The 19885-nt window shown below is 41.2% G+C and overlaps 1 protein-coding gene across 3 annotated transcripts; it reads left to right on the forward strand.

Moving 5' to 3' along the window:
- Nucleotides 1-7868: 7868 nt before the first annotated feature.
- On the forward strand, nt 7869-18162 carry LOC118360029 (calcium/calmodulin-dependent protein kinase type 1D-like). Of its 3 annotated transcripts, XM_052482415.1 has the most exons (12): nt 8140-8232; nt 8426-8672; nt 10386-10494; nt 13990-14115; nt 14241-14315; nt 14695-14957; nt 15166-15241; nt 15641-15832; nt 16095-16182; nt 16515-16831; nt 16992-17095; nt 17240-18162. In XM_052482415.1, the coding sequence occupies exons 2-11, from the start codon at nt 8528-8530 to the stop codon at nt 17053-17055; spliced, it is 1455 nt and encodes a 484-aa protein (XP_052338375.1). In that variant the 5' UTR covers nt 8140-8232; nt 8426-8527; the 3' UTR covers nt 17056-17095; nt 17240-18162. The 3 variants fall into 3 exon arrangements, with proteins under 3 accessions (XP_035594959.1, XP_052338375.1, XP_035594960.1); XM_035739066.2 differs by lacking the exons at nt 8140-8232; nt 8426-8672 and adding an exon at nt 7869-8094; XM_035739067.2 differs by lacking the exon at nt 8140-8232 and having other exon boundaries at nt 8415-8672.
- Nucleotides 18163-19885: the final 1723 nt, after the last annotated feature.

Raw genomic sequence — 19885 nt, forward strand, 5'->3', positions numbered from 1 at the left:
ATTGCTCTGCCATTATTAGTATTAGTATTATTGTATGAGGTATTCTTGTTGGGGTTACCCCTGTGCTGTGATGTGGGTTTTATCATCTCTCTCCAGTGGCTATCTGGTAAACAGACTACACTCTAGGCAGTCTCTGCTGCTGATGTGTGTGGATCTGGTTATGATACTCTCTCTATTCTACTCTTTTCTCTTTTTCTACTCTTTTCCTTTCGGCATGGTTAATACCTGGTTAATGCCTGGCGCCCGAACAAAATCTTTCTTTACCCCTCTCTAATAAATACGGCTTCAATTTATCATGCAACAGCTCTTCAGTACTCATCTCTGTTATGCAGTGGCAACCCGTCATTCAGGGCAGGTGGGGCTCATTTAGCTAAATATATATTGTCACGGCCCCTCTGCACTGCAGGGGCGGTTCCTCCTGCAGGCAGAGGGTCGTTAGTGATTGGAGCCACCTGGGCTCAGGGTATTTAAACTGCTTCACTAACCACTCTTGTCTCTCTGCTCCTCCAGGTATGATCCTGTTTTGTTTGTTCCTTTTGTAGTTTTACATCGTTTTCACGCAGTCATTCACACACACAGATTCACGCATCCCTGCACTTTACATACACCCCACATTATACTTCCACACCGCATTCCTTTTTCTTTGTTTAAAGTTAATCGTTTTTGGTTTATAATAAAGAACCTTTTTGATTGGCCTATACCTGTTCGTGTCCCCTCATTTTTGCCACAGGTTATGAGCTGGCCTGTGACAATATATATTAAACAAATGTTGTTTTGCCTGTTTTACATGTTATTTTGGCATTCAAACATGTCAAGAATTAGTTTGCAAACTATTTTTTTTTAAATAAAGCTGCATACAAACTACAGCTGTTTCAGCCTTGCCCAGTGCTTTCTGTGGTGGGGGGCAGCCAGCGGTAAAATACAGAGCATATGGGTTGCTAATGTCCTCTAGTTACACAGTGATTGTCTCAGTGTTCTGTCACTCATGGGGACACTAAGTCACCGCAAAATCTACGGGTAGAGCTCAAATTCAATCCCATTTGGGTGCTGCCATAGAGTTATAGTGGGAAACAAAGTATGTAAACCCTTTTGAATTACCTGGATTTCTGAAGAAGTTGGTCATAAATTTGATCTGATCTTCAAAGTCACAACAATAGACAAACAGTCTGCTTAAACTAATAAAACACAATTATACTTTTTCATGTCTTTATTTATTGTAAACATTCATCGTGCAGGTTGGAACAAGTATGAACAGGTTTACCCTACTTTGGCAGCAATAACCTCAACCAAACGTTTTCTGTAGTTGTGGATCAGACCTAAACAACAATCAGGAGGATTTTCTTTTCTACCGTAGCATTGATTGGACAGATCATGTCAACATCATACTTTCAAAATCTTAGCTAGACAAGCTAGACAAGCAGTCGTCGTCATGAATCAAGTCGACGATCTACTGTCAAACCCTTTTCAATCCTTGTCACATGAAGATAAATTATAGATGAAACGTATCGGTGCTCATCGGCCATAAACATTACACAAGTTGGAAATCGCAAATTCAAAAATGAGTAGTTTGGAATGAATCACTGGCAAGAGTTGCAAAGCAAGCACCAGCCTGCTATTCAGTGGAGTGTGGTCCAAGTCTTTAAAGGTCTCTTTTCCAAGCTTAAAATGATAAACATTCAACACCATGGGCCAGAAAAGTGTGAATGCATTGGCAATGCTGTCAATCCAGCATGATTTCTGCTGCGTTCAAAACAATTGGAGACAGGGAAATCATATACATATGCAACCAAGGTTAATCCTATTCCAACAAGTAGCCATCTCGATATGGCTCGGATAACACTTTACATGAAATTGCTCCTATACATGCGCATTGTAATTCCCACATTGTGCACTTGTGAAACAATAGCGGAAGTACATACCGATGGCGCCCCCCCCCCAGGCACTTACCACAAATCCTCGTTTTGTTAAGTTCGCCGTACTTTACCTAACTTTTTTTGTACGGTCATTTGCACAGTATTATCCAAATTTTAGCTTCAAGACACCTGCAATTAGAATTGAAGAAGTAGCCTAGATTGTGCTGATTTATTGGCACATAAAACCATATCGCGTGCTCTAGATTTAAAAACTCATGTTGCTAAAATAATGAAATGATAGGCAGATCTTGGGCAGAGTAAACCCTATGTTAAGCAGATCCTTAATTATAAAGCAAGTGTGGAGTTTTTGTATGGGGGGCAATGAGAGTGTACTGCTATTTTGATCTAACAGAACTTTCGTAAAGCTTGGGTTTTTAGGAGTGTACTGATAAGTGTGATGCACGTGAAATCCTGGCAACTTTGAGAAAGAAAAAAAAACTATCGGAGTTGTCCCTGTGGGAGTTTGACAGCCTGCCGTTCCGCTCTGTGGACAACGAATCCCATTGTTAGGGTGGAGACACAAGCAGCTCGTCATTACAGTATATCCAGTATCTCTGATGACCTCGTAATTAAAATCTGCTATCTTTATGCATGCTCGCCATTGTTATTAGACAGAGCTACTGCATGAGAGCTACTTCATGTAAAGTGCTGCTTTTCCTTTTGTAAAGAGCATGCAATATGTGATATGCCAAATTTGCTAATCTGTCCATATTTTAGATATCCCCTAATGACAATCATCACCTAGAGACATGGAAAGTTTCAATGACAGTGCCTTTGACAACAGCATGAACTAAACCTGTAAACCAGCAAATTAAAGTCCTTAAGCCTGTGAAGCTAAATGGATGTAATGTATTCACTCACAGACCAGTTAACTCTTGCTTTAAACCAATGTACTGACAGCTTGACAAGCTCAACGGCAATACAAGGATTACAAGCGTGTTTAATATGTTCATGAAATAATTGAATTAATGATCAATGCATTGCAGTGAAAATGTATAGATGTATTTTTTAATAACATGAATTATTTCAAATGAACTTGTAAATCTTTGAAAATTACAATAAAAACATTGAAAAGAAAATTGAGTGTATGCATTGTGTTTCTTATTTATACCAATATTCTACTGTATTTTTCCTGCAATTACACATGACTGTGCATTGTTGCTGTGTTTGACATAGCTTTTTCTTTGTCTTTGCATAATGCTATGACAGGTTATCAAATTATCAACACCTGATGGAGATAAGCCTATGAAAGATTAATGTATAAGCCTGTGAAGGGTCAAGTAAAGGGCATGTATGAGCCGCCTAGTGCCCTTCACATCTGCAACATGCTGTTTTATACAACAAGTGGGTCTAATCCTGAATGCTGATTGGTTAAAACCTCATTCCAGCCGGTGTCTATTCCACAAATTACCTCCGGTTAAATCTATGACATTAAAATGCCTATTTACTCTGTTCCATCAACCCAGTCATGCAATTTATAAACTTGATCTTAACTATAAAAGCATTTAGACATTATCTCACATTTCTTTTAGACTAACATTTAGTTTTCAACAGCGGATATGTGTATCTCCGACATTTGCAACTTTGTTTAAATATTTAAATTCGATCCAGTTTTCGCATAGTAATGAACGTGTCAGGATTCGAGATCAGACAGACATGCAGGCAGGCAGCGTTTCTCAGCCATTCGAAATCATGAATCAGCATCATTTTTATGGATATATACATAGACATATCAATAGAAAACAAGTCAAATGAAACAAAGTGCAGCTAGCTTGCAGTCTTTCCAGCTTCACTTTGAAGTGATTATGTTAGCTGTGTTGTTGGCTAGCTCCTCTGGACAGCTGTGTTCTGACGAGAGCACATTTTCAATGCCAGGTTAAATCGCTCATTGTTATAGATGTATCCAAATTAATGTCACTAGAAAAAAAGCTTAAACAAATACAAATGGAGCTACGTTGTTGTTTTCTGGCTGCACTGTCTTGACGTGACTGTAAAATATCCGTAGTTAGCTAGTTAGCTAGCAAGCAAGGGATAAGAACGTTGCCAGCCAGTATGGAATTAGAACATTTAGAACGAACGATTGGGTCGCGTCCATAGATACCGAACAAAAATACTTGACTGGGTCACGTCTCTGGCAACCAAACCGATAGAACGACCAGTCAGCTTGGGTAGCAACCCAAGATTTGTGTCGGGACTATATCTTGTGGTAGTAAGAATGTTTTATAAAAATATGTAAATCATTATTTGAATATGTTGGTAACCCATTATATAAAAGTGATGTGATAACGCCCTCGAAGCCGGTGTTTGGAGGAAATATTTGCACGGTGTGCCGGCCCTGGAGGAAGCGCGAATATATCCTCCTAACACCGGCTTCTCTGACAATGTCATTTAAATAATTCACACTAAGGTCATCAACAACTTGCTGGCATCCTGTTCCTTGAGGGAGTGCTGTTCTTGCATTATGCATATTGACACACGATAGCTTAATACAAAACACTTCAAAAAGGTATAAAGCTTGATACATTTTTTCATATAAAATAATTACTGATATTTAATGTCTGAAATGTTAGTGTTTGCCAAATAAATAAACATACATTTAGAGCATGTATAAACTTATTGCAATTAGGCAATAGCAGTGCTATCTCAGTATTTTGCAAGTGTATAAAAAAATGTACACTGAACAAAAATGAACAGGTAACAATTTCAAAGAATTTCCTGAGTTATAGTTCATATTAGTAAATCAGTCAATTCAAATAAATTCATTTGGCCCTAATCTATGGATTTCACATGACTGGGAATACAGATATTCATCTATTGGTCACAGATCTTTTTTTTTTAAATGTAAAGGTTGGGGCTTGGATCGGGAAACCAGTCAGTATCTGGTGTGACCACAATTTGCCTCATGCAGCGCGACACATCTCCTTTACATAGAGCCATACACACTGTCTGCCATATGCCCAGTCTGTTGATTGTGGCCTGTGGAATGTTGTCCCACTCCTCTTTAATGGCTGTGTGAAGTTGCTGGATATTGTCTGGAACTGGAACACATCATTGATCCAGAGCATCCCAAACATGCTCAATTTGTGACATGTCTGGTGAATATGCAGGCCATGGAAGAATTGGGACATTTTCAGCTTCCAGGGATTGTGTACAGATCCTCGCGTCATGGGGCAGTACATTATAATGCTGAAACATGAGGTGATAGCGGCCGATGAATGGCATGACAATGGGCCTCGGGATCTCCTCACGGTATCTCTGTGCATTCAAATTGCCATCGATAAAATGCAATTGTGTTCGTTGTCCGTAGCTTATGCCTGCCCATACCATAAACCCCATCGCCACCATGGGGTACTCTGTTCACAACATTGACATCAAATCTGAAATGTAAAAAATGTAAAATCAGCAAACCACTCACCCACAAGACGCCATACACACTGTCTGCCATATGCCCAGTACAGTTGATAATGGGATTCATCCATGAAGAACACACTTCTCCAGCATGCCAGTGGCCATCGAAGGTGAGTATTTGCCCACTGAAGTAGGTTAGACCCTGGTTATGACTACGAGCATGCAGGTGAGATTCCCTGAGACGGTTTCTGATAGTTTGTGCAGAAATCCTTCGGTTGTGCAAACCCACAGTTTCATCAGCTGTCCGGGTGGCCATTCTCAGTTCTTTAAAGTGACTTTGGAAGTGGCTTTTGGTAGAGAAATGGCAAAAGCTCTAGTGGAGCATGCCAATTGCACACTCCCTCAAAACATCTGTGGTGTTGTGTGACAAATCAGCACATTTTAGAGTGGCCCTTTATTAATCTCAGCACAAGGTCCACCTGTGTAATGATCATTCTGTTTAATCATCTTGATATGCCACACTTGTCAGGTGGATTGATTATCTTGGCAAATGAGAAATGGTCACTAAAAGGGATGTAATTTGTGCACAAAATGTGAAATATCAAAAGAGAAATAAACTTTTTGTGGGTATGGAACATTTCTGTGATATTTTATTTCAGCTCAGGAAACATGGGACCAACACTTTACATGTTGCATTTATATGTTTGTTCAGTATAGATGCAGTATAGATGCAATCAACAGCAAAATACTTGGTCAACATGTGCATTATGCCACCTTGATGTAAAGTGATACAGTATATCCTAAGACTGTCCTATTGCAATGAATAGGCTACTGCACATGTACGTGTGAAAATAAAAATGTAAAGATGTAAAGATACAATATGTACATTTAACAGCCTGACCCTTCCACGTTGTGACTGATGGATGGAAAAATACAGTGGGGCAAAAAAGTATTTAGTCAGCCACCAATTGTGCAAGTTCTCCCACTTAAAAAGATGAGAGGCCTGTAATTTTCATCATAGGTACACTTCAACTATGACAGACAAAATGAGAAAAACATTCCAGAAAATCACATTGTAGGATTTTTAATGAATTTATTTGCCAATTATGGTGGAAAATAAGTATTTGGTCACCTACAAACAAGCAAGATTTCTGGCTCTCACAGACCTGTAACAACTTATTTAAGAGGCTCCTCTGTCCTCCACTCGTTACCTGTATTAATGGCACCTGTTTGAACTTGTTATCAGTATTAAAGACACCTCAAACAATCACACTCCAAACTCCACTATGGCCAAGACCAAAGAGCTGTCAAAGGACACCAGAAACAAAATTGTAGACCTACACCAGGCTGGGAAGACTGAATCTGCAATAGGTAAGCAGCTTGATTTGAAGAAATCAACTGTGGGAGCAATTATTAGGAAATGGAAGACATACAAGACCACTGATAATCTCCCTCGATCTGGGGCTCCACGCAAGATCTCACCCCGTGGGGTCAAAATGATCACAAGAATGGTGAGCAAAAATCCTAGAACCACACGGGGGGACCTAGAGAATGATCTGCAGAGAGCTGGGACCAAAGTAACAAAGCCTACCATCAGTAACACACTACACCGCCAGGGACTCAAATCCTGCAGTGCCAGACGTGTCCCCCTGCTTAAGCCAGTACATGTCCAGGCCCGTCTGAAGTTTGCTAGAGAGCATTTGGATGATCCAGAAGAAGATTGGGAGAATGTCATATGGTCAGATGAAACCAAAATATAACTTTTTGGTAAAAACTCAACTTGTCGTGTTTGGAGGACAAAGAATCCTGAGTTGCATCCAAAGAACACCATACCTACTGTGAAGCATGGGGGTGGAAACATCATACTTTGTGGCTGTTTTTCTGCAAAGGGACCAGGACGACTGATCTGTGTAAAGGAAAGAATGAATGGGGCCATGTATCGTGAGATTTTGAGTGAAAACCTCCTTCCATCAGCAAGGGCATTGAAGATGAAACATGGCTGGGTCTTTCAGCATGATAATGATCCCAAACACATCGCCCGGGGCAACGAAGGAGTGGCTTCATAAGAAGCATTTCAAGGTCCTGGAGCCTAGCCAGTCTCCAGATCTCAACCCCATAGAAAATCTTTGGGGGGAGTTGAAAGTCCATGTTGCCCAGCAACAGCCCCAAAACATCACTGCTCTAGAGGAGATCTGCATGGAGGAATGGGCCAAAATACCAGCAACAGTGTGTGAAAACCTTGTGAGGACTTACAGAAAACGTTTGACCTCTGTCATTGCCAAAAAAGGGTATATAACAAAGTATTGAGAGAAACTTTTGTTATTGACCAAATACTTATTTTCCACCATAATTTGCAAATACATTAATAAAAAATCCTACAATGTGATTTTCTGGATTTGTTTTCTAATTGTGTCTGTCATAGTTGAAGTGTACCTATGATGAAAATTACAGGCCTCTCTCATCTTTTTAAGTGGGAGAACTTGCACAATTGGTGGCTGACTAAATACTTTTTTGCCCCACTGTAACCAATTTGACAAAAAATGGTCCCAGTATTTATTTTCAAATCTTTAAACAACAACATGACGTTAGAGCGAAAGAACATGTAGTGATGACTATCACTGCACTGCTCAATAAATGAACCCCTGTGACATCTCGGCACCGGGCCCCTCCCTCCCCGAACCGTTAACGGGGATGGAACTGCGCGACCTAATCTCTGACCTGAAAAAACGAGTTATTTCCGTGGCTGTCGACACGGTAATCTGTCCAGTCCTCAACGAGGTTTTGGCAGGAGAGTCCGAGAAGAGCTACCTTCAGCACCTACAGTATCTCACTGGTAAGTCAAAGAGAAATCCGCTCCGCCAGGGTAGACTAAACTGCCTCCAGGGTAGGTCTATCTCATTCATGGAAGTCGGTCCATTAGTGCTTCTCGGTCTGAATTGAAGGATTGCCGCCACGTCCTAGAATATAGCTGGTGGGTTTTCATATTAAAAAGGTAGTTTCAACATAATATTTTTATGCCTAATGATAGACTATTCTGCGTGTGGATGATATTCAGATCAAAAAGGCTCATAGACCTACAACTCAAGTTAAATAATGTATCTGTAAACATATTTTTGAGATTGTATTACAATCAGAAAAGTGTCAAATAAGATGTTTTTAAACAGGCTAATTGGAGTGATTGCGCAGGTGATCCTGCAGCCAACTTGATCCATCGAGCGGCTTTGAGTGCACAGAAAAAAAACACTGGATGTGCGACGTCCCAGCGAATGTCGGTCTTTAAATACAAAAGAACACTCAGTCCTCTCGCATTTTCCCACGGCGTTTTCTACCAGTGTTGTCCTTGCATTGGCCGGACTGCCTGCATCCCTAAAGGCAAAACTACCTGTGGCTTGAGTTGTTATAAACTTTCAGGTAAGGCAGTCCAGCTTTAAAAGACACCGTCTGAGAACTGTCTTTAAAGTTTAAACTTACCAAGAATTTAAAGTAGCCTAATGTGATGATCAATAGATTTACAACATCCGTTTAGAGATGTTTTGTCTTATAACAAGGATTGACACTAAGGATTTTATACTCTGTATTTATTTAATTCTGGGGAAAAAAAGTCATTATATTGTATTCTGGAATTGTGTGTACCATAACAGATGTCTGAAGCTGCATATCTATTTTATGACATGGTATAATTCTATGTTTACGCTGAAACGCTACCGTTCCATGGATGTACTGAACCTGCACTGATCTGGAAGTACTGATGTTGCTGCTTGGGCTGTATAATGCCCACATAATGACAACATATTGATGTGGGTAGACAGAGGACTTTACAGTGTGATATCAGGGAGACAAAGGAACAAAACCATGACAGGTGGCTGTGGGAGAGAGACTCAGACAGGGACAGAGCTTCATCTTTTATCATAGTTGGTAGTAGCCAGAATTCTAGACATGAGAGGAGTGGAATAGTTATTCAACATTTTGGCTTTAGCATATACTTAAAAATAAATAATCTTATGCTTGTCATGTGGCTACTGTATTACCTGACTGAGTGACAGATTTGACAGATAATTTGTCCGACAGTCTTAACAGGTTCAGAGAAGTTTTCATTTGTCTACTATGGTTTTGTCTATTTGGATATCAATGGAACCGACTTCCGAAGAAGATAGTTGGGAAGGAAATGTGAGAGGTGGTGATGTCAAATTTGCTTCCTACTTTCAAGAGGGTTCCCTTTGTTTGTCTAGTTTCACATAGGAAAATCATCTTACTTGTTTGTTACCATGTTCAGGATATTGTTTTTCTTTAGTCTAACAGCTACACTTTATTTCCCAAGGGTTGTTTTACATGTAGAAATGGATTGTTCATTCTGTGACTATTCCTGGCAAGGTCAGGGTCTACGGATCACAAGTTTGTAATCTCTTATATAACGGAAACGAGGCAAAGCTACAGGGTAACTTGGCTGCATAAACTAGGCCTACCATAGCAGTAATCTTTCCCAAACAGTTTTGGTTGATCAGCCACGTTATCTAATTCTGAACAGCAAAAAATAAATATGTCAGCTAACCTCTGTAGATATTGCATCTACGGCTGGTTTGGATGTGCACTCTGAGTTCATCTAAAGATTTAGATGCACTATTGTAAAGTGGCTGTTCCACTGGATGTCATAAGGTGAATGCACCAATTTGTAAGTCGCTCTGGATAAGAGCGTCTGCTAAATGACTTAAATGTAAATGTAAATGTAAATCTCAGAGTAATAGAGAATAATGGATGCTCAATGATTTTACCATTGTCTATGTCAATCATCTCTCAATCAGATAACTAATGATTTAGCAGCCTTGTTAGACAGACAGCGGTGTCAGACTGTCTGGCATTATGGTGTGCTGTACACGGGCCAATGGAATACAGACGTTTAACCTGTGTGGCTGCAGACAATGTGTTGATTTCTCATGACTCTGAGAAATGTCATAATCCAACAGGACATTGTGAGAGTGTATGGGTGTGGATACAGAAATTGGTATTTTGGGGTTTCGCAATAGCACTGCAGAACATATGTGAGTAGGAATCTAGGCAACATTATTATACTCGATTCTGAAAACTGGTGTTTAATGACATTCCTCTGTTTTTTCCCCATTGTTACAGAAATCCCTTTTAAAGAAGCAGACATGGGTCGTAAAGAAGCCGAATTTGACTGGAAGAAGACCACTGACAACATTCAGGAGGTGTTTGACTTCATGGAGGTTCTTGGATCGTAAGTACAGCCCACACCCACCCACCCACCTACCTACCAAAGGACCATTTTCCCTACCTCCTTAGAACATGCATGTGACCTCATTGAGGAAAGAGAGTGACCCTCATGACTATCCACTGGCTGAGGTGCATATCATGCAGTAGGTGTGATTGGATTACCACGAGACCTGCTTTACAGGTGTCTAATAGACAAGTCACTGTGGCAGCGCTGAGGGTGTCAGTCCTAGACCTTCTGATGACATCTAGTACATCAGATGGCTCATCAGATCATTTACAAAATGGCCAATAGAAGTCATCTATGGAGCCATCTTTTGCTTGATATTCATTCAGTTTCAAATTCAAAACTGGATTTTGATTGTACCAAAGACAATCTTTACAAAATTCCACAAGAACTCTTCAAATAATTTTTTCCCCAGACGTTTTTGATGGCCTTGTAGAAAATGTGAGTTATTGTAACCAGTTGTGTGAAGTACTTTACATAAAAAATACTTTAAAGTACTACTTAAGTAGTTTTTTGGGGATATCTGTACTTTATATTTTTGACTATTTTTACTTTTACTTCAATTTGTTTTTTACTCCATACATTTTCCCTGACACCCAAAAGTACTTGTTACATTTCGAATGCTTAGCAGGACAGGAAGATGGTACAATTCACAAACTTATCAAGATAACATCCCTGGTTATCCCTACTGCCTCTGATCTGGCAGACTCACTAAACACAAATGTTTTGATTGTGAATTATGTCTGAGTGTTGGAGTGTGCCCTGGCTATTCGTAAACTTAAAAAACAAGAAAATAGTGCCGTCTGGTTTGCTTAATACAAGGAATGTGAAATTATTTTATACTTACTTTTTATACTTACAGTAAGTATATTTTAGCAATTACATTTACTTTTGATACTTAATTATTATTTAAAAGCAAATACTTTTAGACTTACTCAAGTAGTATTTTACTGGGTGACTTTTACTTGTAGTTCTCTCTTAAATTATCTTAACTTTTACTCAAGTATAACAGTTGGGTACTTTTCCCACCACTGACTGTAACTAAGTAATTTGAGTAAATGTTACTAACAGTTTCAAACGATTTAGATAGTTTGTGTTGGATAAATATTTTATATGCGCATTGATTTTGCACCAGTCAAAATTGCCTCATTTTAGTGCGTCAACCACCATGACTTAATCCATGGGGTCAATCAAATGTTCTTGACTGAGCTGTCCGGTCTTACTGAAACGGTCATGTTGAGAGGCTTAGGAAGCGGTGGTGGTGGATAATGAATCTGGGGCTGGGCCAGAGGTAAATAAAGGTGTGTAGGCTACTGCTGCCTAGAGGTCTGACATCACTGTACTGTGGGAACACAGACTTGGCTGGACCGAGGATTGGATATGCAGATAAGAGAGGAAGCCATGTAGACAAACAACATTTGTGTGAACATATGTCTTGGAGATCATCGCCTCTTAACTAAGAATGGATGTTCTTTTGGAATTTTCCTGAATGGAATCTTGATGTTAAAGGGGAAAAAAATGTATGGCAGAATGAAGACACGTTGACTTACTGTTGCATGATAAGTGATGTAGGTGTAACTTGTTCTCAGCAGAGACCTACTTCAAAAAGTGACAGATCACATTTGGGGAAAATACCACAAAACAGAAATGTATAAAATAAGGGGAAAGCATAATACAAGAATAAATGTAGCATTATTTTGTCAGAATGATACAACTCTCTTCTCTTAGGGCAGGGTGATTGATAGCTTTGCCTAGTCAGGAGGGGTTAGCCTTGTTCTGCTGGTGTCAGGCTAAGGGTGATCAGGTGAAGGGCAGACTGACACTGATAATCTTTCTCTCAGATTGGAATAAGGATCAATGAGCAGAAAGAACAGGTAAACGGATGGAGAAAGCTTGGACAGGTGCTCTATAGATCCGATTACTGTACAGTGAAACACCTGTATGTAAACCAAGGCCCCGTGTTATCTCGTTTCCTCTCTATAGGCCTAATTTATATAATTAGCATGCACACAGTGGTTTCTATCCTACGGTGTTTGACGATCAACATATCACCATAACAAATGAGCGCAGAGCAGTCCCTACTGTATTTCCTTCCTATGTTCCATCACAAGGATCTATCTCGGGGAATTAGGGAGATCCATTGGATGAGGCTTTATAAAGCTGAAACCCACAGAACACAACAAAAACACAATCTAGTTCCCTGGCAATCTGACATACAGCACAGAGGCTTGCAGTCTGTCGTTACACACCCGTCTCTCGTGTAGATATCATCGCTATCCTGATCGGTCCCTTTATCGTGGCTTATTTCAACAGCTGATGATGTAGTCTGTCTGTCTTTTGTGTTTTCAAACTGTACATGAGGAGACAACAAGCTGACAACGAGTCTGACAACAAGCTTACTAATAGCTGGCTTGCATCCCCAATTCCTTTCCACGGATGCTGTTTGATTGATATGACCCACAAGGGATATTAAGGAGAATCATGGGGTTCTCTGGGAGAAGATGCTGCGTAGTTTGGGAGAACATAAATACGTCAGCGTGTCTGACTTACGTCCTGGGACCTACCTCTGTGCTCCATCTGAATTTAATGAGACAATGTGAGATGGTGTGAGACACAGCTGTCATAATAACTCTGCCTGCGTCCATGCTGTAAAGACACGTTGGGACTTGGGACTGTCTGCTGCAGTTGAAGCAATCTCTGCTAATTATCTTTAGAATTAAGTTGGTTCAATCATTTGACCTTGCAGTGCTCTCATCTTGCATATGTGTTCCTTATACCTTCTTCAGTGGGGTAACCCAACAGAAAGGGGGCTGCACTTTTGCGGTACAGTGTCTTCTGTCAGCCTCTCTCTCCAGGTTGTGTGTGATCCAATATATGATCTGGCCGCTGCTTGGGGTAGAGGTCTGTTTGTGATGGCTGCATATGCTCCCATTTGTCCACACCTCAAGCCTGCCTGCCACAGTGTCTGTTGCGTAAGGGATAATCAGGCTCATCCCAGACAATGCTGAAGATAGCTCGGAAACTGTACAGAACACTAAATTGAGTGAGCCCTTAAGCCACTCAATCCCGTCTTAGGCCTTAATAGGACCCTTTTCCACAGTATTCTGTTTTGATATCCTGCACCTCTCTCTGCTCTAAAATCAAAGGGTGCATGTAGGCCACCTGATACCCGAAGAACAATAGAAACCAATCAACGGTGTATGGCAAACATTTATAACCTACTGCAGGTCCACAATAACTGTAGCCTACATCACAGCAAAATGTAGCAATTTTGATGAAATTACAGAAAAGGATAAGATTAATGTCAGAAAATACATCTCAGTATCTCATTTCACATCCAGCATCACGCCCATGAGGGCCTGAATAACGGTGCCCTTCATATTTTCTTATGGAAAATGTCAGTCCTCCTAATAGGGTAATAAGCTGATTATAATTATTATTATATTATAATAATAATGGAAGCAACACTTTGCCTATGTGTTTGTGTTCATCCAGGGGCGCGTTCTCCGAGGTGTTCATGGTGAAGGAGAGGAAGACAGGCAAGCTGTTTGCCATGAAGTGTGTGAAGAAGAAGCAGAAGAGTATTCAGAATCTGGAGAACGAGATTGCCGTGTTGAGAAAGTAGGAGTTCAAAAACTCATTCAGTCCCATTTCAAATTGGTTGACTCTTCCATACAGCTACTGTGTGGGGTTCGTTGTATTTTCATCTCACATTCTAAACATGACCTATATCTTCTCACTCCCAGGATCAAACACGATAACGTTGTTGGGCTGGAGGATTTCTATGAAAGTCGTTCTCATTACTACCTTGTCATGCAACTGTAAGTTCGACATGTTTTTACCTTCTATTACAGTAGAATGGAGAAAATATTATGATAGTTATTTCCTATAAAATCCTTGTGTACGCACAAACTCCACAAATAATAGTTATTGCCCATTGATTTAATGACAGCCACATTGTTCTGCCTGTCTGAGTTTGGGATCAGACAGCAACTTAGCACTCAAGTCACACGGAGAAGCATCATGCTGAATGTTCCCAATGCTGAGCCTGAACATGAGCAGAAGCTCATGGATTGAAGAGCATATGTCATCCACAAATGTTAGGCTGAGCAATGTTTCCGACAATCACTTCATGGTTAAGGTTAGGTTGAGTCAGCTTTAAGGGCTCAAGGTTAATGGCTGTTGTTCTTCTACCGGTAGCGTTGCTGGGGGTGAGCTGTTTGACCGTATCCTGGACCGGGGGATGTACTCAGAGAAGGATGCCAGCAGGGTCATCCAACAGGTGCTCCAGGCTGTACAATACCTCCATCAGAATGGCATCGTACACCGTGACCTCAAGCCGGAGAACCTGCTGTATTACAGCCAGGATGAGAGCTCCAAGATCATGATCAGTGACTTTGGCCTGTCCAAGATGGAGGACAACGGTGTTATGTCCACAGCCTGCGGCACTCCAGGATATGTGGGTAAGGAAGGAGACGTTTGGCCTCTACGGATAATTAACTGTGTGTACGGGTGATATACTGGGTCAGAAGAACCACACTCAAACACATAAGGGAGACAACAAAGACATTACGAAACCTAATAGCCTGTCAAATACCATACAACACTAGTTGAGGAAAATGAACTGAACTTGGAGAATTGTTCTTACTTACTATGTTTCCCAACCTCCAGCCCCTGAAGTCTTGGCCCAGAAACCCTACAGCAAGGCAGTGGACTGCTGGTCTATTGGAGTCATCACCTATATCCTGTGAGTATTGCTCTCATTGATGACCTCCGGATATGTCAATATTGGACCAGGTCTATCTTGGAAAAGAGATGTTATCTCATTGAGAAAAACCTGTATAAATAAAGGTAAAATAAATGTCTACTGTAAGATATAGTTGATTGCATGTAAAGACTATGTATCTGACCAGGCAAGAGTGCATTTTGGGTTTTCAAGCTTGTTAGTCTAATCAAGGGTTATCTTTAGCATGATGAAGGCATCGTCATACTAATTCATTAGTGGCACTAGGCTGTTCCCTCAACATATACTGTTACAGTGGTGGAGTTAAAGCTCCACCTTGTGGACATTTAACACAGAGACAAACACACACTATCATTTCGTAAAGACACAAACTTACACAGCATTATTATTTGGTTTCTCTAGTCTCTGTGGATATCCCCCTTTCTATGAGGACACTGAGACGCGACTGTTCTCTAAGATCATGAAGGCACAGTACGAGTTTGACTCTCCCTTCTGGGATGACATCTCTGAATCAGCCAAAGATTTTATCCGCAACATGATGCAGAAGAACCCGAAGATGCGCTTCACCACAGAGCAGGCTCTCAGGCATCCCTGGTGAGTGTCATGATCAACAACATTATTGCTTCATCTATTTTTGTCTGTAACATCTACGACAACATATTCTCTGTGGTGTCCAGTGTGAGGTGTATTCAGGCTAGCCTGGAAACAGTTTCAGTTTCAATGACAGGAATGCCAGACTGAATTAGATAGCTGAAACAAAGGTGAAATATAGCAGGATTTAGTCTAGATTACGAGGCTAGATTCAGGCTAAAACCTGTCAGGAGATTAATGTTCTTTTCGGTTGTCTTTCCTTCAGGATCATTGGAAATACTGCACGGAGCCAAGATATCTACCACTCTGTCAGTGTCCAGATCCAGAAGAACTTTGCCAAGACCAAGTGGAAGGTGAGCCTTCCTCCCATACCGCTCAGAAAGGGTTCTGGCTCTCTCCCCCATTTTAGACATAATCACAGTGTGTTGTTTGTGTGTACGACACATCTGATCTCTTTCCTGATTTAAGGGCCAAGAAATACTGTAAACATCTACATGTTATTCAACATCTCTGATTACTCATAATCAAGTCAATATCAAGACCACTATAAAAGATTCTATGCCCAAGCTTTTCCCAAATAAAACCACATCGCCTAACTCATGATGATGGCTGTCACCTTGGGAGCGCATACAGTACTTTTTCTCTTAGCATGTTTCTCACCATTGTTGTCGGTGTGTCGTTACAGCAAGCCTTTAACGCCACCGTGGCCATCAATCACATGAAGAAGCTGCAGCTGGCCCACTCTGAGCTGGTGGTCAAGGCGCAGACCCTCAACATGCCCACCATCCAGGTTATCGACGTCTCCTCCCCCGCCGATTCCCACAACCCCCCGGATCCCGATAGGCTGGAACCCAAAGGGAACCAAATTACCCTACCAATCAGCTCCAAAGACACGAAGAGCCACCAGCCCTTAAAGATCAGCCAAAGCGAGCCGGCACACGCCCATACCCTCACAGAGACGGGCAAATACGCCTACCACTCTGAGCCTGCGAACCTTAATACGTAAGGACTAACCCAAACTCCCATATTTTCCTAAAAAGACGACTAGCCTCCATTCACTGTGTCTGAATGACCATTAAACAGTGGGGAATTTCCCCGATTTTAGCCTTTGCGCCATCCTCTTTAACTATCTGATGGATGACTTTGCGTCCCCTTGTTTTAGGTACAGGGCAACGGCCAACCGCAATGGCCAAGTTCTCCAGACTGGAGTGTGCTCTGTCATGTGAAGGATCTTTGGAAGGACTTTGCGTGGAATTGTTTTACTAGGTAAATATTGAACTATTACACATTGCTCTTTATTTTAGTGCTGTAACGAGGTTGCGTTATGGTAGTTTATTTCTTATTAGTAATAGATATAGATCATCTGAAGGTGGGATTGTGTTTGACTAAGTGTGTGTCCCTCCTCTCAAGGTCAGTCAGCTGACTTGGTCATGTCTGCTTCCTTCCTGTGGGCCAGCCCAGGCACTGATACTGACAAGTGGATTCTCAGGATGGCCAGTGAGATCCAGAATCTGCCGGGATTCTGAAAATAATTCTGAACAGTGCCTATAAACCTCCTTGAACACATTCTGGACATACTGTACACCGACAGACGTTCACACACATACATGTATATAACAAGGTATTGCACGATGTCCAGAATCCCAGGGAGGGGCACTATGCTCACTAGGGACTGGGCGATGTATGTATTATACCATGAAGAAACAATTATTCCCATAAGAATTTTGTGTTATAACCCTTGAAGAAGGAGTTGATGTCAGGGAAAGGTTTGTTTGCGTCATGATGCGATGATGCGATGTGGAGCAAAGTTGAAAGTTGAAAGACAGCCAAATAAGAAATAGGACTACTGTGTACATGACTATAAGACTGACTTAAGTGGTTGTGCTGTTCCATGGTGTGGGGAGATGTTCGAAACAGAAGGCAGGTTTTGATGTGGAATATATGACCAACCAGGATTTTATCCCTATGTACATTGATGGGGGAAGTTGATGGGGAACATTGAGTAACTAAACAATAGTGTTATCCATGTGCTCACTGTCAACTCATTACCAGTGTAAATACCACTCTTAATGATTTGCCAACTCACCAGCACTCATATTAATGAAAGTTGAGATTGTAAATCTAATTTATCCTTGTGCTGAAGAGATTTGGATACTATTATTATGATTCTATTACTGTATTGATAATATTATGCCTCCTTTTAATACAAGGAGGTGAGTTGCTTCTGTCCCAAGCTCAGCGGAGCTTGCTGTTTGTGTTTTGTAAATATTCTAGATTGGGTTTTTTTTTCTCTGTAGCTTCATTGTAAATAAATAAAATATGTACACAAACAATCCTATGTCTTTGCCTTTCCCCCCTCTCTCTACGCTCGGTCATGTGACGCAATTCAGTGACCTAGATCAGGGCTTCCAAACTTTTTTTCTCCAGCACCCCTTATAAATCTGTTATTGAGATAGCCTATATTAAAATAGACCACCAGCTTGATTTAGTTTAATCTGAAGTCTCAGAATAGATCATACAGTATGGTCGGCTGAGCTGCAGGGGATAACACCAGGGGTTATTGATGAGACTGGATCAATGGATCAATAACTTCATATTATGAAACAAGTCTATAAAGAGGTGTACACATTCTTATTGTTAAATTAGCTAAACCCACTCACTTGGCTAAACTATAATTAAGCAATAAGGCCCGGGGGGGTATATGGCCAATATACCATGGCTAAGGGCTGTTCTTATGAGCAATGTGGAGTGGCCATATACTGCAAACCCCCAAGGTGCCTTATTTCTATTATAAACCGGGTACCAACGTAATTAGAACAATAAGTTTGTTTTTTGTTATACCAGTGGTACACGGGCTGATATAACACGGCTTTCAGCCAATCAGCATTCAGGGCTCAAACCACCCAGTTTATAGTTATTAATTCATTTCACAGGGGCTACAAGTGAAGGAGAAAGTGATACAGCAGCAATGCAGGACACTTATTATCAGAAAACACATATGAAAGATGTTATTTGTCCCTATTATAATGTCCACCAAGTCCCCCACTTTAAAAATGGGAGTTTGTGGTATATGACCAATATACCACAGCTAAGGGCTGTCTCCAGGCACACCGCGTTGCTCATAAGAACAACCCTTAGCCATGGTATATTGGCCAAGATTTCCCAATATACCACGGCTAAGGGCTGTTCTTAAGAGCAACGCGGAGTGCCTGGAGACAGCCCTTAGCCGTGGTATTTTGGCTATATACCACAAACCCCAAGGTGCCTTTTGCAATTATAAACTGGTTACCAACGTAATTAGAACAATAAGTTTGTTTTTTGTTATACCAGTGGTATATGGTCTGATATAACACGGCTTTCAGCCAATCAGCATTCAGGGCTCAAACCACACAGTTTATAATTACAACTACCGCCCCGTAGCACTCACTTCCGTCATCATGAAGTGCTTTGAGAGACTAGTCAAGGACCATATCACCTCCACCCTACCTGACACCCTAGACCCACTCCAATTTGCTTACCGCCCAAATGGGTCCACAGACGATGCAATCTCAACCACACTGCACACTGCCCTAACCCATCTGGACAAGAGGAAAACCTATGTGAGAATGCTGTTCATCGACTACAGCTCGGCATTTAACACCATAGTGCCCTCCAAGCTCGTCATCAAGCTCGAGACCCTGGGTCTCGACCCCGCCCTGTGCAACTGGGTATTGGACTTCCTGACGGGCCGCCCCCAGGTGGTGAGGGTAGGCAACAAGTGAGTGAGAGAACCTCAGAGTTGTATTTACTAGGAACCAAGCAGAAGCAAACTGAATGAAACAGGGAAAGGTACCTGCTGAAATTTGACCAATATAAACTTATTTGTAAGTCGCTCTGGATAAGAGCGTCTGCTAAATGACTTAAATGTAAATGTAAATCTCCACCCCGCTGATCCTCAACACTGGGGCCCCACAAGGGTGCGTTCTGAGCCCTCTCCTGTACTCCCTGTTCACCCACGACTGCGTGGCCACGCACGCCTCCAACTCAATCATCAAGTTTGCGGACGACACAACAGTG

This window comes from Oncorhynchus keta, chromosome 27 (genome assembly GCF_023373465.1).
Source record: "Oncorhynchus keta strain PuntledgeMale-10-30-2019 chromosome 27, Oket_V2, whole genome shotgun sequence".
In the NCBI taxonomy this organism is placed as follows: domain Eukaryota; kingdom Metazoa; phylum Chordata; class Actinopteri; order Salmoniformes; family Salmonidae; genus Oncorhynchus; species Oncorhynchus keta.

Bases quoted from the DNA above. Each gene is read 5' to 3' on its own strand.
- LOC118360029 (XM_035739066.2), top strand. From the start codon at position 7,896: ATGAACCCCTGTGACATCTCGGCACCGGGCCCCTCCCTCCCCGAACCG. The intron at 14,116-14,240 runs GTAGGAGTTCAA...TCTCACTCCCAG, and splicing joins GAGATTGCCGTGTTGAGAAA to GATCAAACACGATAACGTTG. The intron at 16,183-16,514 runs GTGAGCCTTCCT...GTGTCGTTACAG, and splicing joins TTGCCAAGACCAAGTGGAAG to CAAGCCTTTAACGCCACCGT.